The 21,843-nt window shown below is 42.3% G+C and overlaps 1 protein-coding gene across 1 annotated transcript in view; it reads left to right on the top strand.

Moving 5' to 3' along the window:
* The first annotated feature begins 246 nt into the window (after positions 1 to 246).
* Positions 247 to 21,843, top strand: part of myo1b (myosin IB) — a 57,388-nt gene continuing 35,791 nt past the window's right edge. Inside the window, exons 1-2 of the mRNA XM_080018775.1 lie at positions 247 to 377; positions 3,365 to 3,480. Coding sequence (XP_079874901.1) covers positions 252 to 377; positions 3,365 to 3,480 — 242 coding nt within the window. The 5' untranslated portion in view covers positions 247 to 251. The remainder of the gene's footprint in view (positions 378 to 3,364; positions 3,481 to 21,843) is intronic.

Genomic DNA, 21,843 nt, shown 5'->3' with positions numbered 1-21,843 from the left:
ACTCCTCCCGCAAACCATCGCTGAACAAATATGTCCTCCCAAGAGTTTATTTGTTCAGGCTATATTTAGCATTATTTGGTATGAGCTGATCAGAGAGGTTTTTTGGATAGTTTTCCATCAGCATTAATAACTGCTGGTTAATTTGAAAAGTTGGAAATTTCCTCCGAAAGAATGTGCACTCGTCTTATATGTAATCATATTTCCTCTCACTGTGGTGTTCTCTTGTTTTAAGGGGGACAGCAGCAGCCAACATGGAGGTGAAGACGTCACTTCTAGACAACATGATTGGAGTGGGGGACATGGTACTCCTGGAGCCCCTGACTGAGGACTCCTTCATCGACAACCTGAGGAATCGCTTTGACCACAATGAGATCTATGTAAGTTTCCGTACACTACGTCACACTAAAATTGAGGTTTTGCTCACCCTCCTAACTGAGCCAGTGACTGTTGGAGGAAAAATAGCTTCTGAAATATCCAAAGTGGCAGATGCATTTTCTACCCCCTGAGGATATATGCATACCCTTTTCATAACTTGATTATTTCCAGAATCACTCTCCCTCCCTACCTCCCCTGGCTGAAAAAGAAGAGAAAAATAAAAAGTGGCACAAATAGCACAACCACATTAACTGTCTAACCACCGGATAAATTGCATCACTAAGGAATGCAGATGATGCCCTCAACAAAGCATAGATCCGCTGTGGCTGGTTCACTGGCTTGAATGGTAGCGCATCTATTGCATCTAGGTGCTCGGGGAGCAATGAACTGAGGGCATTGCTCCTGATTCATAGTTTTGCTCCTGGGCTTTGTTCTACGGAGCTCCATTGCCTTCTCCTTCGCTCTACATGTTGCGCTGTCCCAGACATCGGCCTAGATGATTACAGCTTTGCTGTCAATCCCGTTGGCTGAAAAAGGCTCATGGCCTGTGAAATGATGTCATCATGCAGAGCTTTCATTGGCTCAGCAGTGCAGCCAGCATTTTGTTGAGCCATAGCCACTTCCTGCTGAGGAGTAGGAATGTGTGGTCTTTTTGATATTTCAGATGCCCTCAGTTTTCCTTTTTCTGAAAGTGTAACCTCCGAACTCTGGTATTTACAGTATGACACTAAGACCATCACCATAGTAAATTAAACATGTCTAGTTGCATTGTGAACATCAATTTGGTCCACATAGGCTTTCATTTACACGTCTTGTTATTTGACGTCTTTCACTTATTCTGTCACTAGCAGAAATGCAGTTGTCTGCTTTTAATGCCGACTACAGGAAAAGTTAAAGAACATGTTTTTTGGAATTTCTTTTTTTACAGTCAATAATTGGAACATTTGGGTGGCATGAGCCGCACCTTTTGATAATTTTTTTTATTTATTTTATTTTTTTTGTAGTAGTGACCACTGAAACCTGTATTTTACCCTCCTGATCTGTGGTTTAATCTCAGGCCATGAAACTGATTCGCCCTCATTCCATATGACAACCTCAGATATCATATGACAGCCAGAGCTCAACAGAAGACAAATGGCTTTGTTTCGTTTTAGAGTATCGTCTAACAGATGGCTGGAAGGAAACTGAGATTTTTGGTGTTCATTGTTTCGCTGCTCTTTAGACCTGGCATCACCTTAAAGTGCAATATTTCTCCGTAGGCCACTGATTGTAGGTTTTCGTCTTCCCATTGAAAGTCCAAGTTGCTGTAGTCATACGTTTTTCCTTTTCTGCCAGTAATTACAAACTCCTGTGTAGAGATTATACCCCCTCTGTAATTTTTCCCTTTATTCTTTGACTTCACTTTTTTTGCTTGGTTGGGGGCTAACATGAAGACAATCCACAAGTCCACACCGATTTTTCAGATCCTGGCAGTCTCTAAAATTTATGAGCATTTCCAGTTGGCCTTTTGTTTTTAGATTGTGGGGCCAATTAGTCAATGTTGCCACTTTTGAGGCTAACTGGAACCCCTCTGTTCTGTCCCATTTTCTTGCGACAGTTATGTTTGCACTAACAGTGTCTATCGTAAATACAGATAATAATCTTTACGGTATGTCTTTTTCTTGTTGGAGAGATTTAGGAAGAGGTCAAGCAAAAATTTAAAAGCTTTGTGTTTCAGCGTGTTGAGCATGTATAGATTACATAGTCCCACATGTGCTTCATTAATCCACTTCTGTTTACATTCGCATACAGTCTCTACATCCTACGCACCTTTACAGACTTTATTCTGCCAGCCGCTTTTGAACAAGGGGGGCGGTGGCATTATCACAGAAAAGACCAGGTTCTCCTTTCCAAGTGGCTTATGCAACAGCCGCTGAAAACGCTATCACGGCTCTGTTTTTGAGTGTGGGGATGGTGGATAATATTGGTCACCTTTGCTTTGAGAAGTGTCTGTTGCATAATCACAGCATGAGCCAGAACTTGTGAAATGTTTCACTTAATACTTGTCTGTTGTGTGAGGAATTAGGGGTTAAGTGTCTTAACTTGAGTGGCTCAAGGATACTACAAGCATGCTAGCAGGAGGAGGTGGGGAGCGAACCAGCAACCTTTAGGTTACTAGACGACCCGCTCTACCTCCTCTTTACTGCCCTCCACTTCAGGGTGTGCATGCCTGAACAATGTATCAGGAATTCTTAGCTGGTATGAGCTGAGGGAAGCAGAATTCCTCTCTCCTCATGTTCCAATCAGTTATGGTGGGAGGGGGTGGTTGGCTTGACTGCCCATCACTTATTTATTGAAGTTGTTTGTTATTAAGTGCATCTCTTTTAATGTAAGCATCAGCTCACTTGCTTCTCAAACAACAGCTTAGTTGTTTTTAGAGTGTACTTCAATTTGAACAGCCTGCTTTCTAAGGCAATATAGCACACAGCTAATTATAAACTGGTTGCCGCCTTTGCCCGGAGGTTTTTTTTTTTTTTTTTTTTTTTTGGTCATTTAGGCCTGGCCTTAGTTGGTGACCACTGTCTTCATCTCTGGTGCTTTTATTATTCTGGTGGCAGTACAACCACCGTTTGCTTTTTCATTAGTGCAATGACTCAAGGTCGTTGTACATTAACTGCACACAATTAAACATTGGATAAAATGTTTATTTTTTCTTTGAGCCGAAAGCCCAGTTTTAATGTCTGCATGGAGCATTATGGCATCGGAAATGATTATAAAAGAGAAAATTGGTCCTTCTTTTGTGGAGTTTATTTTAACTTCATAAGCAATACAAATATTAACATTAGGAATACCTTTTTTAAATATGTAGAAATCTGCAATTATAATGTCTTGGTGGTCAGACAAGACTGTTTTTTCTATCGATGTGGATGCATTTTCAGACTGCCTAATTGGTTGAACCCTGTTGGCAGATGTTTTCACAATCTCCATCCTCCACCTGGTCTCCTTTCAGACATACATCGGCAGTGTGGTGATCTCCATGAATCCCTACAGGTCCCTGCCCATCTACACGCCAGACAAGGTGGAGGAGTATCGCAACAGGAACTTCTACGAGCTCAGTCCACACATGTGAGTCAAATTTTCCAGCCTTTTGTACCTCTCATTGTATCACTCATTGTATCTATTTAAATACACTATTTCTTATCCTCTCCTTTTCTGCTTCCAAGAGTTCTTTGATTAGACACAGAATTGGCTCTGGGCCGCTCCTGTTGCAATTCAAAGCTGCAAGCAGCCATTTGGTGACCTGGTTATTGAGGAAGTAAAACTAAAATCAAGGTGTGCAAGTTGTGTCCAACCATCTTGATGAAATCTTATTTGCTAAAATTGTAATGATTAGCAGATATCAACTTCTCATGTGTTATGAATCTATGTTCTCATGAGAAAATATTTACTGTAGCATTTACAATCTGATTCTTTAGTGTGTAACAGACACACTAAAGAACAAATGAAGCCAAATAGAATAACCACTTGTGAAAGTCTAAAGATACGGCATCTGCATACAGCAGATGATACTTAAACTGCATACCACATTCTAACTTTAAGTCTTCTGATCTCATACATCTATCCGATAAAGGCCCTTTGCGAGATTATAGTTTGGCTTTAGGTCCTCAGTAGGTAAGAGACTTCAGCCCCTTTCCTACTTGAACTAAAAGCCGTAAATCCATTGGCAATGTTCCATATTGGCGTCATGTGGCAAAAGGAGCCAGTGTTGATGTTCTGTTAAAGTCGTTCCATAAATGTACCCACTCTCAACCTAATATAATTTCCAGGAAAATGTTGGTACGGCTGTGAATGGAAGTATGTGTGAATGGAAGCATTAAAGTAGGGGTGGAACAGAACCCAAATAAAGATGTTAAGATGTTAATTAATAGATGTTTTTTACGAATATTTATTTCATACTAGGGTTGCTGCGGATATCGGTATTACACGGTGTTCGGGCGTACACCGATTAGAGTACTTACCCACCTCCCCCACCATCCATTTGCTTTTTTTCTTTATAGAAATAAAACCTCTTTAGTTAATTTTCGCGTATCAAGGCCAGCGTTAGTCATAAAAAAAACAAAACTAATTTGAAAAATACTAAGCGTGTTATCAGTCTGACTCTACAAAAAGTGCCAGTGGCTTTGTGTGCGCACAGCAGAGTCGCACAGTCTGTCACATTTCACTTATCAGAGAGGAAAAAGGCTATAGAAGACCTTATATCAGGTGTTGATCGGGATCTGTCTCCCTCCATGTGCAATCTCCATGCGTAATTAGCGCCCGTGCATAATCGGGACACTCCCGTGCCCCCCCCCCCCCTCCCCCCCCAACACTGGTGTTGTCATTAACCGGTGGGAAGAATTCCTCACCGTGGCGTCCCTATTTCGTACAAATATTTTTAATATACAGTATTTGTTTTTGGGGAAAATAACATTCGTAAAAATGGCAAATCCAATCCGACGCGCTTGGTCACGAAACTGAAACACGTCCAGAAACAGGTCTTTTTGTTGTGAAATTCTTTTTCCTTTTTAAAAATGTCACTCAGACGCTAAGAATGTCTTTAAGAGTTCTGCCGGCTGAACTGGAGCGCGGAGACCGAAGGAGCGGACAGGCAGAGGTTGAATGGGTAAATAACGTTCATTCTCGAGTGGCAGAGAGTGCAGGACAGGTTGAAAATGATCACTGATTTGATAACATTGGGTTTGGGGTTATAATGTCCGGGAACAGGGGCTCCAGGCTCTGTCCCAGCTCAGTCAGCGGAGGGTGGAGGAGACAGGAAGCAAAGCGCTGGTCTCTGAGAGCCAGTCAACTAAACTGGTTCAGATTGTACGTCCGTTGCCGACAGATTGTCCAAACGATTGCATCTACACTGGACATAGCGTACTTACCCTAACCAATTGTGTACTGTATCCGTAACAGTTATCTAATGTGGGAACAGACTCCATACGGAACTTCTCCATAAAGTCCAATGTGTGAGTGACTACCTACTCCCTTTGCCGGATATTTTTTATCCAGCAATGTTACGGATTCCATTGTGGGAGAGGGGCATTACACTCACTGAGCACTTTATTAGGAACACTATACTAATACTAACTGGTTAGGGCCTCTCTTTGCTCTCAAAACAGCCTCAATTCTTCTTGGCAAGGATTCCATAAGATGTTGGAAACATTCCTGTACGGTTCTGGTCCATGTTGACATGATGGCATCATGCAATCCCTGCAGATTTTTCAGCTTCACATTCATGCTGCGAATCTCCCATTCTATCACATTCCAAAGGTGTTCTGCAGGATTCAGATCTGGCGACTGAGCCATTAAAGAACATTGAAGTCATTGTCACGTTCATGAAACCAGTTTGAGATGGCTTTTGCTTTGTCACATGATGCATTATCATGCTAGAAGTAGCCATTAGAAAATGGGTAAATTGTGGCCATGAAGGGACGACATGGTCAGCAACAATACTTAAAACCTGCCCAAAGTGTGCCAAGAAAAAATTCCCCACACCATTACACCACCGCCACCAGCCTGGACTGTTTACACAATGCAGGCAGGGTCGATGGATTCATGCTGTTGGTGCCAAATTCTGACCCTACCATCTGTGTGCCCCATCAGAAATCGTGATTCAACTGTCCAGTTTTGGTGAGCCTGTGCCCACTGAAGCCTCAGCTTTCTGTTCTTGGCTGGCAGAAGTGGAACCTGATGTGGTCTTCTGCCGTTGTTGCCCATCCGCCTCAAGGTTCAATGTCTTGCGCATTCTGAGATGGTTTTTATGCTCAACACAATTATACAGAGTGATTATCTGAGCTACTGTAGCCTTTATGTAATTATTGTCTATAATCGTGATTAGGATTTTTGCCATAATCAAGCAGCCCTACGTTGACATCTCATCAACAAGGCATTTCTGTCCTCAGAACTGCCGCTCACTGGATGTTTTTCCACACCATTCCGAGTAAACTCTCGAGACTGTGTGAAAATCCCAGGAGATCAGCAGTTACAGAAATACTCAAACCAGCCCATCTGGCACCAACAATCATGCCATGGTCAAACAGAGATTCTGATGGTTGATATGAACATTAACTGAAGCTGCTGACCCGTATCTGCATGAATTTATGCATTGCACTGCTGCCACACACACACTACCAGACAGCACCACACACTAAGTAGGCGTACAAGTGTTCCTAATAAAGTTCTCAATGAGTGTAGTTGATCACAGTGATTCATTATATACCGGGAGAGAGGCGGCAAAGTGACACTAGTCTGTTGTGTGGGGCAACATTCTGGCAGCCCTGGGAGCCATTCAGAAGTCCATGCCACACCGGTGGGTTTCCATCTGTCCGTCCAACACTTAGCCAGTGTTGTTGTCAGACTGCCAGTCCAAAACAAAGACCACACCACAGCAATTAGCCTGCGGCCTCCCTTGGCTGCAGCACAGAGCCTCTCGGGGACAAACAGTGAGCCATGTCTCAGTGTGGACACACTCCCTACAGACACAGGCCTGCGTTTACTTTGTATCCAAATGTCTGACTGGCAACTTTACACAGTCGTATGCGCATGTTTTTTCCTTCCCACTTTATTTTATGCGTCTTGTAAGCTTACGCTTTCTCCTTATCATCATATTCCACTTTGGTGTCCCAGATCAGGAATAATAATTACTCAATCAGCAGTCCTGTGACTGCAATGGTGAAGGAGGATGCTCTCCTGTTCATACTTTGCTTCTGAAGCCTTCAATATATAAGTTCTAGTGACCGATAAGTTTATTGATTCAGCGAAAAGGTATTTGTTGTATCTGAGACATAGATCCTGTAAACTGTCACAAGGAGTGGCAAAGGCTGAACAATGCCTTGTCAGTGTTCTTCAAGCAAAGAAGATTAAGTCCTATTTAATTGGACAGGGCCTGGCCCTGAAGTGCCAGTCAGTGCCGGATTAAAAAAAACAAAAAAACAATGCTCCATAAATTGATCTTGATCCTCCTGTCAGACCATCTGGACTGGGATTTATGTCTTTGCTTTGGTGGGGCCCTTGGAACACTAAACCCTCCAGTAAAATGCAGAACAATGCCTTCAACCTTGACTTTACCTTTACATACAACCATATTTCCTTGAGTATCAGGTAAATCAAATTCTACCTTCATTCATTGTACCCATTTTCTCTCCCTATAGTAGCTGCGTTACTACTAAGTTGTAGGTGGTTTTTTCTCATTTCATTACCAATAAAATAATAGCCAATGCTTTGAAATTGTATTTAAAGTTTGCAATGTATTAAAGTTGCCAGGTGAGTGTAGGGCCATATCATGAGACACCTGGAAGTGCAGCCTCCTGAAAGTACTCTTTCATTGAGTCATTTAAATACATTTGACTATACTGGTATTCAAAGCACAGTCATAAGTACGCAGATGTGCAGTTGATGGAACTGCATGCTTTGTTTCAGCCGTATAACCGATAGGAAAATGTATTTTACCTTACCCCAACAACTCTTGTGATTTAAAAATGGATATAGAAATAAATCTTCCTCGTGTTTTGACCTGTGCACTATCCTTCAAGTATTATGTCTCCCCTCATCTCAAAAGTCAGTCTTTCTTCATGCTTGCCATGCTTCCACAACTCAAGTCCACATTTCTCATGTGTTAATGAGAGATGCGAAAGTCCTCTCGCATTACATTTTTGGATATTTATGAATTAAATGGAGACACAACTACACTATCAGCTTTGTTAAGATAAACCTTTCATAGTCCCACACCGGGGAAATTTACATTGTTCCAGCAGCAAAATGGGGACAGCAGAAAATAGAGAGAATTTGTTTTGGCATCATGAAGAATATAACTTGGATTGATAATTCAATCGGATGTGAAATTTGCAGTCTGCATCATTTTGCGCACACATTAAATAAATTCACTTAAATGCCAGCTGACTGGAAGTTGATGTTGAGAGATCAATTACCGTTAATTCCACCATCAGATCTTCACTCAAATACCCTGTTTACACCTGGCATTATCATGAGTCTTTGTTGATCCGATCACAAGTGGGCAGCTCATATGGCAACATTCCTTTTAGCAGTATAAACATGAATGTGTCCTGGGCCACATTGAAGGACCGCCTACTCAACTGACAACCTTTGCCTAGGCGGAAGTACGCAATTTGCGCCCCAACAACGTCATATTGAAGTCTGGTCCGGAAATTGACTCCCTATTACAGAAGTGCTGGATTTATTATTTACAAGTAAGTTTTACACAAAACAACCAGTTTTTACTAAATGAATTCCCATAACGGAGAAGAGTGCGCGACGCGGCACTGGCCACACAGGGGGGGGGGGGGGGGGGGGGTGTGTGTGTGTGTGTGTGTGTGTGTGTGTGTGAGAGATATAAATTCATCTAAAATGAACAAGGGGAAACCGCTGTCTGGAAGGGGGGGGGGTCTACACTCCAAATTTCTGGTGGTTACCTGAGATGCATTTGTGGAGACTCATTCTGCACTACCCACAAAAAGTTAGGGATATTTGGCTTTTAGGTGAAATTTATGGAAAATGTAAAAGTTCACGCTACAGTGATATATCATGAAAGTAGGGCATTTAAGTAGAAGCATGCAATGGTGATTTCCTCATCTCAAACAATTTATTGAAACAAAAGCCAACAACAGTGGTGGGTACACCACAACAAAAAATGTCTGTCTCAATAACTTGTCATGTGCCTTGAGCATCAATTACAGCTTGACAAGGAAGTCTCATGCTGTTCACAAGTCGACTTATTGTCTGCTGAGGCACGGCCCCCCACTCTTCTTGAAGGGTAGTCCTCAGGTCATTGAGGTTCTGGGGTACAGAGTTACGAGCCTCTACACCGTGACTCAGCTGATCCCATAGGTTTTCTATGGGATTCAGGTCTGGAGAAAGTGCAGGCCACTCCATTTGAGGTACCCCAGTCTCCAGCAGCCATTCCCTGATGATGAGACCTCGATGAGCTGGAGCATTGTCGTCCATAAAGATTAAATTAGGCCTGTGTTGTTCATGCAGGGGCACAATGACTGGATTAATGATGTCGTTCAGGTAGTATGGGCTTGTCACTGTACCATTCACAAAGTGAAGGGCAGTTCTGTATTGACTAGACACACCTGCCCACACTGTAACACCACCACCACCAAAGGCTCGTCTGGTGACAACAGTGGCTGATGCATAGCGCTCTCCTTGACGTCTCCAACATCGTTGGCGGTCATCATTTCTGCTCAACGTGAATCGACTTTCATCAGAGAACAGCAGTGAGGCCACTGCTCCCTCGTCCAGTGTAAATGCTCCCTGGCCCGTGCAAGACGATGATGCCTGTGCCTGGTGGTGTGGTCAGGTACCCTTGCAGGTCGTCTAGCACGCAGACCACGCTGATGTAAACTGTTCTGAAGGGTCTGACGTGACACTTGGGTGCCTCTCACCTCCCTTACATGTGCCTGGAGTTGAGTGGCATTCATCATCCGGTTCCGCAGGGCACTGTTCAAAATGAAGCGGTCATCAGTGTGGGATGTGGCCAAAGGACGTCCACTTCTATGCCTTTCTGTGACTTTTCCAGTCCCTCTGTTGGTTAGGTTATAGTGCATTTTAGGTTCATCCTGAAATTTCACCTGAAAGCCGAATATCCCTAACTTTTTGTGAGTAGTGTAATCCCAGCTATGAACTGTACAGACTTGAAGCTGTCCACTTGTTATCAGATCACACAAGACGCATTTTAATTCCAAGTGTAAACAAGGCTCAAGATTATTAAAAAAAAAAAAATTCCATGTCACAACTTGATAGAACTCTTCAGTTCTGGTGTTTTGGGTTTTTTTTTTTTTTGTTTTTTTTTTGTTGGTAGAGCGGCATAGTGTCCCATGTAGTAGGTCAGTGTGAGGATTTAATTAATGCGTAACCTCCAGGGAGGTCATGGGGGCTGTTCCTCCTTCTGTTTTTGATCTTCATTAGACACCTCAACAGTCTAAAGTCAACAATTTGGTCTTCTGAGGTTCTATTAAAATCTGGTTTTATTTAAAATGTTTGTTAGGTAGGGGAGGTTGCAACATTCGAGGATTTACTGATGTCATGCACACTGCAGATTTCAAAGGCTTCTGAGAAAGACCTTATTTTTTCACCCACTTTTTTCCGATGTTTATCATCAGACATGCAGCATACATTTCAGAATTAAAGGAGGACTGGTATCCTGAATTATCTAGACAGATCATGTATTGGATAATAAACCCTCTGCTAAGCTGTGTCTGACGACCGGTTACTTCATTGTTGGTGGGCAAATGGTTATTGAGCACAAAAAGCAATGTGAAAATATAATCTTGGTTTTCTCGCCTGGCCAAGAACTCTTAAATATTCAGCCCTTTCATTTTGGTGAGCATGAACATTGTTTCATTTTGACTCCAAGTGTGGCTGTCAGCTTCTGTTTGCGATATAAACACACTCTGATTCAACTTGTGAATAAGCCGTTTCCAGGCCAAATGCATGTGCTGCAAATCTGACCTTTTGGTGCATGTGCACAATGAACACACCAGAAGAATTATGGTGTATACAGTACATGCCACTGTTCAAGAAATATAATCGGAATGTGCTCTGGGCATTATTGAGATCAGATCTTATCAATATGTTTACATGACAGTTGAAATATTGAGGGGGGGGTGTGCTTAAGACTGTTGGTCTTACGAGAAGTTGTTAAGCACCCTTGGTTTACCTTGCAGAGATAAATCATTTTGTGGCTCATGGTTATTGATTAAATGACCCGTCATATAGTCATAACAGGAAGCCATATAATGAATTCTAAAGGTTCCAATCCTGTTGGCAAGGTGTCATAACGGTGTTGGACCATTGAAAATATATAGTTCAATGCACATCTACACCTTCATCTATGTGTTTGCACTGATATCTGCTGTGTGTGTGTCCCTGCAGATTGTTGTTAGCAGAGTAATGGCCCCTTATTAAGGTCCAGGGTGATCAGTGGACCCTTACTGAGAAAACGGTGATCCCGCTCAGACCCAGGCTGAAAAACCGTAGACATTCCCTCCACACAGAGACTGTTAATTCATCCGACATGCTTCTGTGACTGTGTCTGTCCCTGCCCAGTCTAATAATCTATCCTATTCATCCCTGAACTTCCTCTTTGCAAATTAGGGAGGGGTGACTCTGTCCAGATGAGGTCCTTTCATATTAATTTTCAGGTGCTGCCCTCCCCTCAGCACACTGTGGCGTTAAAGGGGATGCTGACCTCTCCTTACATAGCAGCCTCGCAGATGGCCTGGAGTAGCTTTGCGTCTGTGTGGACATGGTAGTTCCATGTCTTCAGGGTGGGATCATATTTCTCCACTGTGTAATGGTGTATTGACCACCCCCCATCCCAACGCCGAGGTACTTAATGCACTGGCCACAGGGACATTGCGGCTGGCCAGTGGAGCAGAGTGTCGCCTTGAAAGGCCATATGGTGGTGCTTTCAGCTGTCTCAGCCTCACTTGTAGGGTAGAGTGATAAAACCACATCTCTTATTGTACAAGTCTCTTATTTTTTTTCCTTTGGTATTATATCATCATTAGTTCAAATATCACCATATTGGCAAACCAGTTTTAGTCTGACATTATACCAGAAATTATTTCTCACTGCAGTTGGATTATGTAACATAGGAATTGGATGTTGTGACACATTTTTGAGTGAAATTCTCTTTTGATAATCGTAATAATTTGTTTTTTGCCTACCCTCACTCACTTTTATCAGTCCCTTTCAGTAGATTTTATACAGAATCACATAATTGTAGAAATTCAATTTACCTTACCTACCTTGTAAAATCAGTCTTGTTATTTAGAGAGTCATCATATTGAATTTAAATTTAACACCACTGTTCAACTGTAACTTTTTAGATATTAAATTATGTTCTCAGCACAGAATCCTATTAGGTTTCTGTTAATACCAGAGAGGGAGCTGATTGCTCCTTTCCTCCCCCTCCACCCTTTTTGCCCCTCCATCAGTAACAAGGCGCCCAGACATGGAGACAGTTGGACTTGCATATGGGACAGCTGTTCTATATAGAGCCTTTTATTATGTGGGCCAAAGGTCATGGTGGCAAATCAACCAATTTCAAAGTTAATTTGGAAGGCACAATAACAAACAATACTGATGGCTCAGCATTACTTTCTGCATCAAGAATGACCAGCTGTATTGCCTTTAACTTTTGACCTTGTTGGATCTTTGATCCACATGATATATACTGAAAATGGTTTTCTACAGCCAGTTTTTACTTCCAGGGAGTTTCATGATGTTGCTGTTTTATGTGGAAACTGAACATTTGGTGGAAACTTTGGATTTTATATCAAACAATGCAAACCTTGTGCGCATGCCTCTTAGAAGAGCACACTGGTGGTGGTGAATCACTTCTGTGCAAATGTTCACTTCAGAGGTTTCCCGGGAAAAGTCAAAATAGATTGCATGTGATGGTTGGCTAATTGTAGGTACTGCTCTTCTTACTCGCATCATTGGACTGTAGAGGTAGAGTTCATTTTAGGCTGTTGGACTGTCCATATGTACACACTGCACATGTGGGCTGACGGCAATCATCCCTATGTTTAACTTGGTCTCCCTGTGCAAGATCTCTCACACACACACGTGTGGAGACGAGAGTAGAGAGCAGGTTTTTTTGGGGTTTTTTTTTTTCAATCTAGGTGTATGCACCAGATGTTTGGCTGCATCTTAGCTGTGAGCCCCTGGCACCGCTGCAGTCCTACTACTGTGAACTTCCTGCTCTGCATGTGGCCTGCAGCTTTTTGCTATTATTTGGTACACACTGACAAATCCAACAAAATGATGTGGAAATCCCAGTGTTTGGTGCCTCACCTGCTGGAGGGCGTCTAGGGATCAGCCGTAGTAATCTCCACGCTCCACTGATGGGCAGTGCAGACTTTAGACCCATTTATTGCATTACTGCCACACACCCCTGTTTGCATTTCACTGTTTAAGGTTGGAACACAATGTTCAAAAGGCAATGAGGAAAACGGTGTCCTGATGACAGAAGTGGTTTTTTATTGCACGTATTGATGATAAGTTTGATTCATTGCTCATGGTCCAAAAAGAGAGGCGGATCCAGGGCTGACAATTTAATTATAATGCTTGGAAGTGTCCTTAGAAAGACGTGAAAATGTACAGCAATGATGACACAGCAGTACCCCCTCCCCTTGAAAACACACCTTGAAAGACACTTTTGGCTGTTTGCTTAACCAAACCCCCTGAGCTATTGGTAACAGTAGTGGTGTTGTTATTTATTTATTTATTGTAGTTCTGTTATTGCATAAACTGTAATGTTTTGATTTGGAGGTGGACCACACAGTTTTTTTTCCAGGCCTACAGATGAACTGACCTGGTGTAGGTGGCTTCAAGTGGGCGGTTGTTGGAATGGCATCTTGACTGCAGGTGGGAACAGTGAATGCAATGCAGAAAGTATTCGTGTAGGTGGGATCTTGTTGAGAGATGATGGGATCAACGTCACCGTGCTGCATATGTTCTGTTATGCATGCAGGCTTGGCACATGAGAATAAAATGCAAATCAACGACTGCCTTTTACAGGCTTTATATTTTGGATAAGGCTCGAGCTGTAATATCCAGCCTATATTAATGAAGGCTGTTCTAGAAATTTCCAAAGTTGATCTCATGTCACTGATGGCCTTTGGAAAAGTATCGATGGAAACGATGTGAATAGCATTAACTGTTTGCACATGAAAACACTCACGAAACTTGGTCACCACCCTGGTCCTTTCGCCCCTTTGTCATCATAAGGGACATTTTATAGATTTTCTTTTGTCGCTGCATCCATATGAAATCGCTGTTTTTACAGTCTGCACAATGACTACTGACCTTTCTATCTGTGTACACAGCTTGCATAACCACAGGTGATGAGCCCTTGCAAAGAGAGATTGATAAGAAGTTGGGCAAAACATTTACCAGCCATAATATTTCTAACCCAATCACCCTGATAACTTAAGTGACACATCATGTCCATTTTTCCATGGGTGTTTTTCTATGCAAACATCATTATTCCAAAATTATTGGCTGGCATTTTTTTTGTGCTGGCCAGATAAGGATCATATCCATGATCAGTAATAGATCTAGCTAATTAATCAAAACTTTTATTTAGGAAAGTAGGCCATGTTGAGAGGGATAATGGCAGCAGCAGTGCAGCGGCATCTTATTACATTTTATAAAAGCGCAACTTCCAAGGGTTTATTATTAAGCTCCTTATCTTATTGGTGATTTATATCTGCACTTTATACTTTAGTATATTGTTAGTTAACTATATTGGCTCCAGAGACTAAAATCCAACTTATCGCCTACTAAATCTTATCAGATTAAAATAAATAAATCAAAAGATCTGCTTGAATAAATTTGTTTCTAAATCAGTTCATTAGCTCTAAACTCATTTTAGATTTTGTTAATGTTGTGTCGATACGATTTATGAAAATCACTGATTGTAAAACTGGAGATGATTTTTAAAGCTTATCTTAGCTTACCCTAGCTCAAAAAGTGCATTAAGAGAAATGGCTTGATGTCTAAATTGTCTGGACTTCTATATTTATACAAATTTCTTGATGAAATTTACATTTCCTTTTCCTTTCAAGGAGCTCTTCAGATCGCTGGGACCTCTGACCTGGGTTACAATTGGACCATTGCTGTTTGCTTTTCTCATTGTTAACATTCCAGACTGGTACTTCCCATGACTTTTGCTGTGGGTTAAAGGCGGAGGCATACTTAAAAAGACGTAAGAACCTCCGGAGAACATGTCCCAGAACACCGTTGTTAGAATACTCAATAAAAACTCTGCTTACTTCTTTATATATCATTCTGTGGCCCTAGGGGGTGTAGAGTGATTCTGTGGCCCCCATTTCCAGGGCGATTTGCTTGAAACTGAAAACAGCAAAACAACAGTGGCAGCGGTGAAAGAAGTACGAATGCTAGAGGAGTCGGGTGTGGCTTTGCTGTATTTAAAGATGGGGGGGCTAAAAGGAGGTTGACCCGGAAAGAGGTTGAAGTCGGTCGGTCCCCTGCCATGATGCAAGGGCATTTAGACAAATCGCGACAAGGGGAGCTGTGAAAGAATGTCTGAAAGAAGTGCTAAGAGAACCCATATCGTGGCCTCATTTTGTTCTTCTCTTGTTCTGAACACGTCTTTTCTACTACTTTTAAAAGTATGGCTCCGCCACAGTCATTTTCAAACTCTTAATCTCACTTTTGAAGAGTGTGGCTGTCAGTTGACGCATTGTGGTGTGTGATCAGTCATGTTAAAATAAACTCACAATGAGGAAGTGCCGTTGAGTGATGTAGGCCTCGATAAACTGAAGATTTATCAGCTTTAGTGATTTTTCACTTAAGTTAAACTTTTGTATTGATAAGTCCAGACACCAGTGGAGCAATTTTGACTAAACATTAGAGCCACACTTTACATTTGTACACTGCGATGTGGCTTTATTATGCTCAACGACCCAGCATGTAGCGCTACCTACAGGCCTTCTACATGTCAAGAAAAATGAGTCCAACCTTTCTGCCCGAACCAACATTGATGACATTTTCTGTTAAACTTTCTTAATGCATTGGGCTCCAACTCTGTTAAATTCTCTTGCATTTTGAACATTACTTTACACATTTCAGGTTACCGAGCCTTCCTAGTCGTCCCCCCACAATGGTAAACTGCAGTGCGTTACGATTGATGATTCTGTCGTTGGCAGTATTTACGTCAAGGGGTACCTGCTTCATTTCAGGTTGATGACATGGTTATGCTCTACTTTCCTTTGAGATGTGACTTGTCTGTTTGATTACAAGTGTGACAAAAGCCTGTCATTGTTTGGACTGGAAGTCAGAACAATAATGGCTTCAAGCCTGACTGGCTTCAGTTGCTGAGCTACTTTTTTTTTTTTTTTTTTTTTGACCTTCTATAGTAGTGATCAATGCAGGCTTGGTTAATGTATGCTCCATACAGTGTGCATGAGAGGGCCTGGATGCATGTATGCAAAACCGGCAGGGCTGGGGGAGGGACTTGAACTCAGGCAGTGCCAGAGTAAGAGTTTGCAGGCTAGCTGCTTGCGCATTATAATAATAAAAAAAAAAAAAAGTGTGCTCCGACTCAATAAAATTATATATTTTACAATATGTCCACTTGAGAGCTCCACGAACCAGATTTTACGCCCATGAATTCCGCACTGCTGAAGCAGTGGCGGGGGGGAAATAAAAAGTGGTGGTCACAATGTTTGGCTCGGGCTTGCTTGTCTCCACCCCGAGCCCCTGACGTAAGCAGTTCTTGGTTCTAATCCAGCTTTGAAGTGGTGCCACTCTGGATCCAGAGCCGGTTCTTTTGCTGTCGAAACAAGAACTGGTTCCAGATTAGGCACTGGCTTCGAACCGGCCCTCAAAATGCCTTGATGGAAAAGGGGTGGCAGCAGTTTTGTGGACATACAAACACATCAGTCTTGGAACTGAGCAAAAGGGTAATTGTCTATGCTCTAATTTAGACGTTGAAGACAATTAAAGATGCCCTGAAAACAATCTCTGTTTTGGCGAGAACAGTCTTTCCTTTTTCCCCTAAATCTAGCACAAATCTAAATGACTGTAAGCAGATTACATTTCGGGACATATGTGTGCCCAGCGTTTCCTCTGAGCCTCGTTCTCTTTTGGAGCTCTTCTTCGGTTTAAAATGCATGGATTGGGTCATTTGCCAAACGACATTCCATATACACACAAAAGTCAAACTCCATGATTTCCAGGTCTGTAATTTCAAAGTCATCCATTCTGCACATCATTTCATTAATTCCAGAGTCATACATACATGTAGCAAATTCTTAGCGCCACTGACAACTTATTTTACTACTTTAGTAACAAAGTGTTCACATTACGCACAGTTGCGCAATGATTTATTTGGTTTTATTCAATCACAATAAATAAATCTACAATTAAAACACTATTTGTTTTCTTTGGAGAGACGGTGAACCTTTATGCCGGATCACAGACAACAGGTATTTAGATACTGTGAAAATATCGCAAATATTGCGATATTCGATAAGTTCTGAGTGCCTGGCTGCTGAAAGGATTCAGAGAAGACTGACTCAGTGAAGCCTCACAGGACTCTCGGTAAAAAACAAAACAAACTAAGAAATTATGACTTAACCCTTCCACCTGACCCCTAACATCCCGAGTGTGTATTAGAGCGTGTGCATATTGAATCCCCGCTTCTGTTTTAATGGCACTTTTTTTATTTTATTTCACCAAACTGTCAAGATTGTCTGCAGCCACTTGTTTTTATTTTTATTTATTTATTTTTGCTTTTTTCTTCCTTCCATACCATGTCCACGTGGCTGAAGGCGATTGAGGGCAAATGGGGCAGGGATTCCGCCCCCCCCCCCCCATCCCAGCTCATAGAAAGAGAGGCCAGTCACGCTACCTGCTAGCCCTGAGGCCCTACTGTATGAAGACACACCCCCAGTTGTCAGTAGGTTGGGGCTCTTCCCTCGAGGGGGCTGGTTGGATTGTATGATCCTTTCCCAACTCACTGAAACCCTATTTAGGAGGTAATCAGCAGGGGGTCTGATGAATAATCTGGTTATTGGTGTCTGTGCAGCTAAATTTGATTCTGACCGACTGTTTCTTTTTTATTTCTCCTCCATTACAATGAAGTATCAGATGAACACACACATCCATCCACTGAAACAGGATTAAGAAGATATTAAGCCCACATTACAAGATTAATTAATATTTGCTTTATCTAATGTTTTGAGCCTGCACGCTCTTTACAATTTTTATTTTCAGCCCTTTTTTTTTCCCCCGGGATCAGCCACAAAACTCAACAGTGTGCTTTCCCCTGCTGGGAACTCTAAATTGCTGCACAGTAAAGTAAATTAAAGCCTTGGACCCCCCTGGAGTCAGGGCTGGGATTGTAGGAGAAACGAGATATAAATGAGTATTTGAGCAACAGTCTCCTCTCTACTTTAGACAACTCTGGACAGTTCTGGCTGAATTAGAGATACTTCACCTTCTCTGTTCTGCTGGAGACCAATGAAATCTCCTCCCTGTAATTTGTTGGGAGGGTGCTCTTATAAATAGAACTTTTAGTTTTTGTCTGATATTGACAGTATATTTTCCCTGCTTGCTGAAGGAACTTCCCCTCACTGTGTGTGTGTGTGTGTGTGTGTGTGTGTGTGTGTGTGTGTGTGTGTGTGTGTGTGTGTGTGTGTGTGTGTGTGTGTGTGTGTGTGTGTGTGTGTGTGTGTGTGTGTGTGTGTGTGTGTGTGTGTGTGTGTGTGTGTGTCAGCACTCTTGCCACCTGGCCCTAGAGCAGCAGGAAAGGATTGTTTCCTTGGCTGTTGAATCAACACACTAGGAGGATGTCCTGAATGCAGCCTCTTGAGAAGGAATTTGCCGTGAGATCGCTGGCTACTGTACAATCCTCCTATTCACAGACATCTGAGAACTACCATGTCTTACCTTTTGTTCTATTCTGTTAAACTGCAAGTCAAAGTAATATTGTTTACGTTATAAAGCAACTTATCCAATGCCAGACTGAATCTGTCCAAAGCCAATATGGGCCTTGTTAGAGACTTGTGGCATCTTCTGCAAGTTAGTGGGCTGTTCTCTGCCCCATACGTTACTTCATTAGGAACCAAAAGTTATGACTTCAAACGATGGTCTGCTTTCAAAGCACTGCGCTTCAGTCCTGACATTGTCTTTCTCGCTTCTGGTTTCAGCTACTGGAGGCTAATGAGAGCTATTTTCTGCTGCCTACCTCATGCCACTGTGGCTTTGCATTCACCACTGCCACAAGCAAATCCAAATTACAGCCTTCTGGCTGGCGTGATGGGAGTTTGCCCAGCACCACTCCTCATCCAAGGCCCCAGGTTTTTCCAACCCCCCCCCATCACCACCCTGTACAGCTGAAGTATGGGGGGATACTTGCTGTATTGAGTTCTTTCAAAGTCTTCATGCCCTGCATGAATGACTCACTTCACTTGTGCATAGATAAATTATGGATAAATAAAACACAGCCATACCACTGCAAAGGTGCTAGATTGTAAAGCCCAATTATTTTTTTAATTGTTTTTTTCATGTGTCATGGGCAAATAGATTTATTTTTAGCTTGCAGGTTTGTTCGCATTATAATAGTGACCATACATATTCCCATGACCAGTTTTTTTGTATGTTTTGGGAATGTGGGTGCCGGAGGTACCAGTATCCAAGTAACCTCCAGGTGGCCAATAGCGGATCAATCTGCAGAGGACCACCCACCCCTGCACCAAAACACCTCCCCTTAGGTCCCCAGCCACCCCACTCCTACCCCTACCCCATCACTCCAGTCCCACAGCTGAGAGCAAGATAATTGTACTGTGGCTTGCTTATTCTTAGGATGGTATCAGGCAGCGGGACTGTTGCACAAAGCGGACATCTGCCACACTGCCCTGCACTTTTCAACAGTGACATAACGTCCCCTGGCCTGCAGGCCAAACAAAGCAGAGGCTTAGGGGGGCTGTGGCTGGTAGAGGGGGCTGTGTTAGCTTGTGGGGGCTAAAACTGGTTCTCTCTCTCTGTCTCTCTCTCTCTCTGTCTCTCTGGCTCTATACACTGACAACAAGTAGAGTCAATGCTGTAGCCCTCCCTCCCCCTCTGAGTGTGTGTGAGCCTACAAGTCTCTAGAGAGGAGGTTGTCATGGTCCACGGTCATTGCCCAGAACACTGTGTGATGGTGTAGAACCATAAGCTCCTTTAGCCAAGTAAACTATAGACTCTCTACTGTGGCCTGGAATGCCTTCATCTGGCTTTCGATCTCTGGCTTGTACTTTTTTTAAATCACTGCTTACTAGAAATCAACTGCTTTTCACATCAAAGGTCAAGGGTAGTTCAGATTTGTCGGCATACTCCAGTAATACCTCAATGAGGCCAATGTACTATTTATTAATTATACCCCCAATAAACTTTGTTGGCCAATTGGTCATGTCTACATGATCTTTGTCTCCATAAACTTGAAGTAAAAGACTTTCGAAACCAGAGCACAGAATTTATGTTCCCTCAGATGCAGTCTAAATGCCTCTCCTAGATAAAATGTTGCCTAATGTTAGGCTTTTGTGAGTCTAATCTGTGTCACATTTTACCCACTGTGTTCTTCCTTTATGTGGTTAGGTGAGGTTGATAGACTTCATAAGCCTATAATGTGAACTAGATGGTTCGCGATGACAGACCTGCGGCTGTGGCGTGCAACAATCTATTTGAATCTCTGTGCATCAGACGTTCCTACAGTCTAAGATACTTGAGGCATATAATTCCTGAATTAATGACATTACTTAGAACTTGCCCTTTCACCCCTGAGCAAGGCATTAGGCCAGATTAGACACTTGGGAAGACCATTTAAATGCATTCCTCCAAAATGAGCACAAGCTATGTTACACTGTACTTGATTCAGCCTGACTTATGACTATGGGTCTGTTGCCTTGAGTTCTAATTAGGAGGTGGGACTTCTGTAGCCTGCAAAGTTACAGCTAGTATTGAATGATATGCTAACCACTATCAGTTACAATGGTAAGTCATGGTAGCTATTCAGCTACACTGTTCCTGGAACAGTTATATTGCTCAAGTATACACCAGCTTCTGCTCTTAGGGATTTTGAACCCAAAAACTTAAAGGTTCCTGTACTGACTTACTACTGTACTTCATCCCAATTCATAATCTCTGCTGCAATGGCTGCACAAGTGTGGAAAGCTTACTTCTTGATGACAGGACAGTTAGGCAAGGCGGTCTTGCAAGGTTTGCCAAATCTACTTCACCTTGTGTCAAATTGTTAAGTTTCTGTTGTTAAAAGTTTCTGAAGAGGGGGATGGATGGGGGGGATGTTGAGTCGATGAGGAGGAAAAAGTAGAAACTACATGTAGCATCTCCCCCACAATCACAGATATTATTAGTTGTGGCTTTGGAAAAAATTCCTGAGTAATGAATGTCAAAGTATAGACGGGGAGGGAGGGGGGTGGTATGTGAGTGGGAGACCTTGCAGTCTAATTTGAAGTCTCGTGGGCTGTTGGAAGAGAGTTAAAACACCGTTCCAGTAACACTGTAGATTACATGTTTTCCTGACAAATGAGTAATAAAGTGCTATTGCCTTAGCGTTATGCTATAGAAATAATTATTATGATTGTTGAGCATTTAAACCAGGCATTAATACCTGACCCGCCACAACATTATTCCAACGTAATATGACCCCAGACACTCCTCACATTCCAAATAATAAGAATGGATCTTTCCCATGAAAATGAGAACAAGAACAAATCATTCATTGACTGGTGATGAAACTACCCTAACAATGGGCTCTATTTTAAATATTGCTTTTGTCAATGGCTGCACATAAACCCACAGTTGTTCAGTGTGTTTAACGTCTTCAGACAAGTCACTGTTATCGCAATCAGCCAGTATATTGAATAATACTCGTAACTTATCAAATTACGT

Source organism: Zeus faber (genome assembly GCF_960531495.2).
Source record: "Zeus faber genome assembly, chromosome: 18".
Classification (NCBI taxonomy): domain Eukaryota; kingdom Metazoa; phylum Chordata; class Actinopteri; order Zeiformes; family Zeidae; genus Zeus; species Zeus faber.
This window is presented reverse-complemented; position numbering and strand designations above follow the sequence as displayed.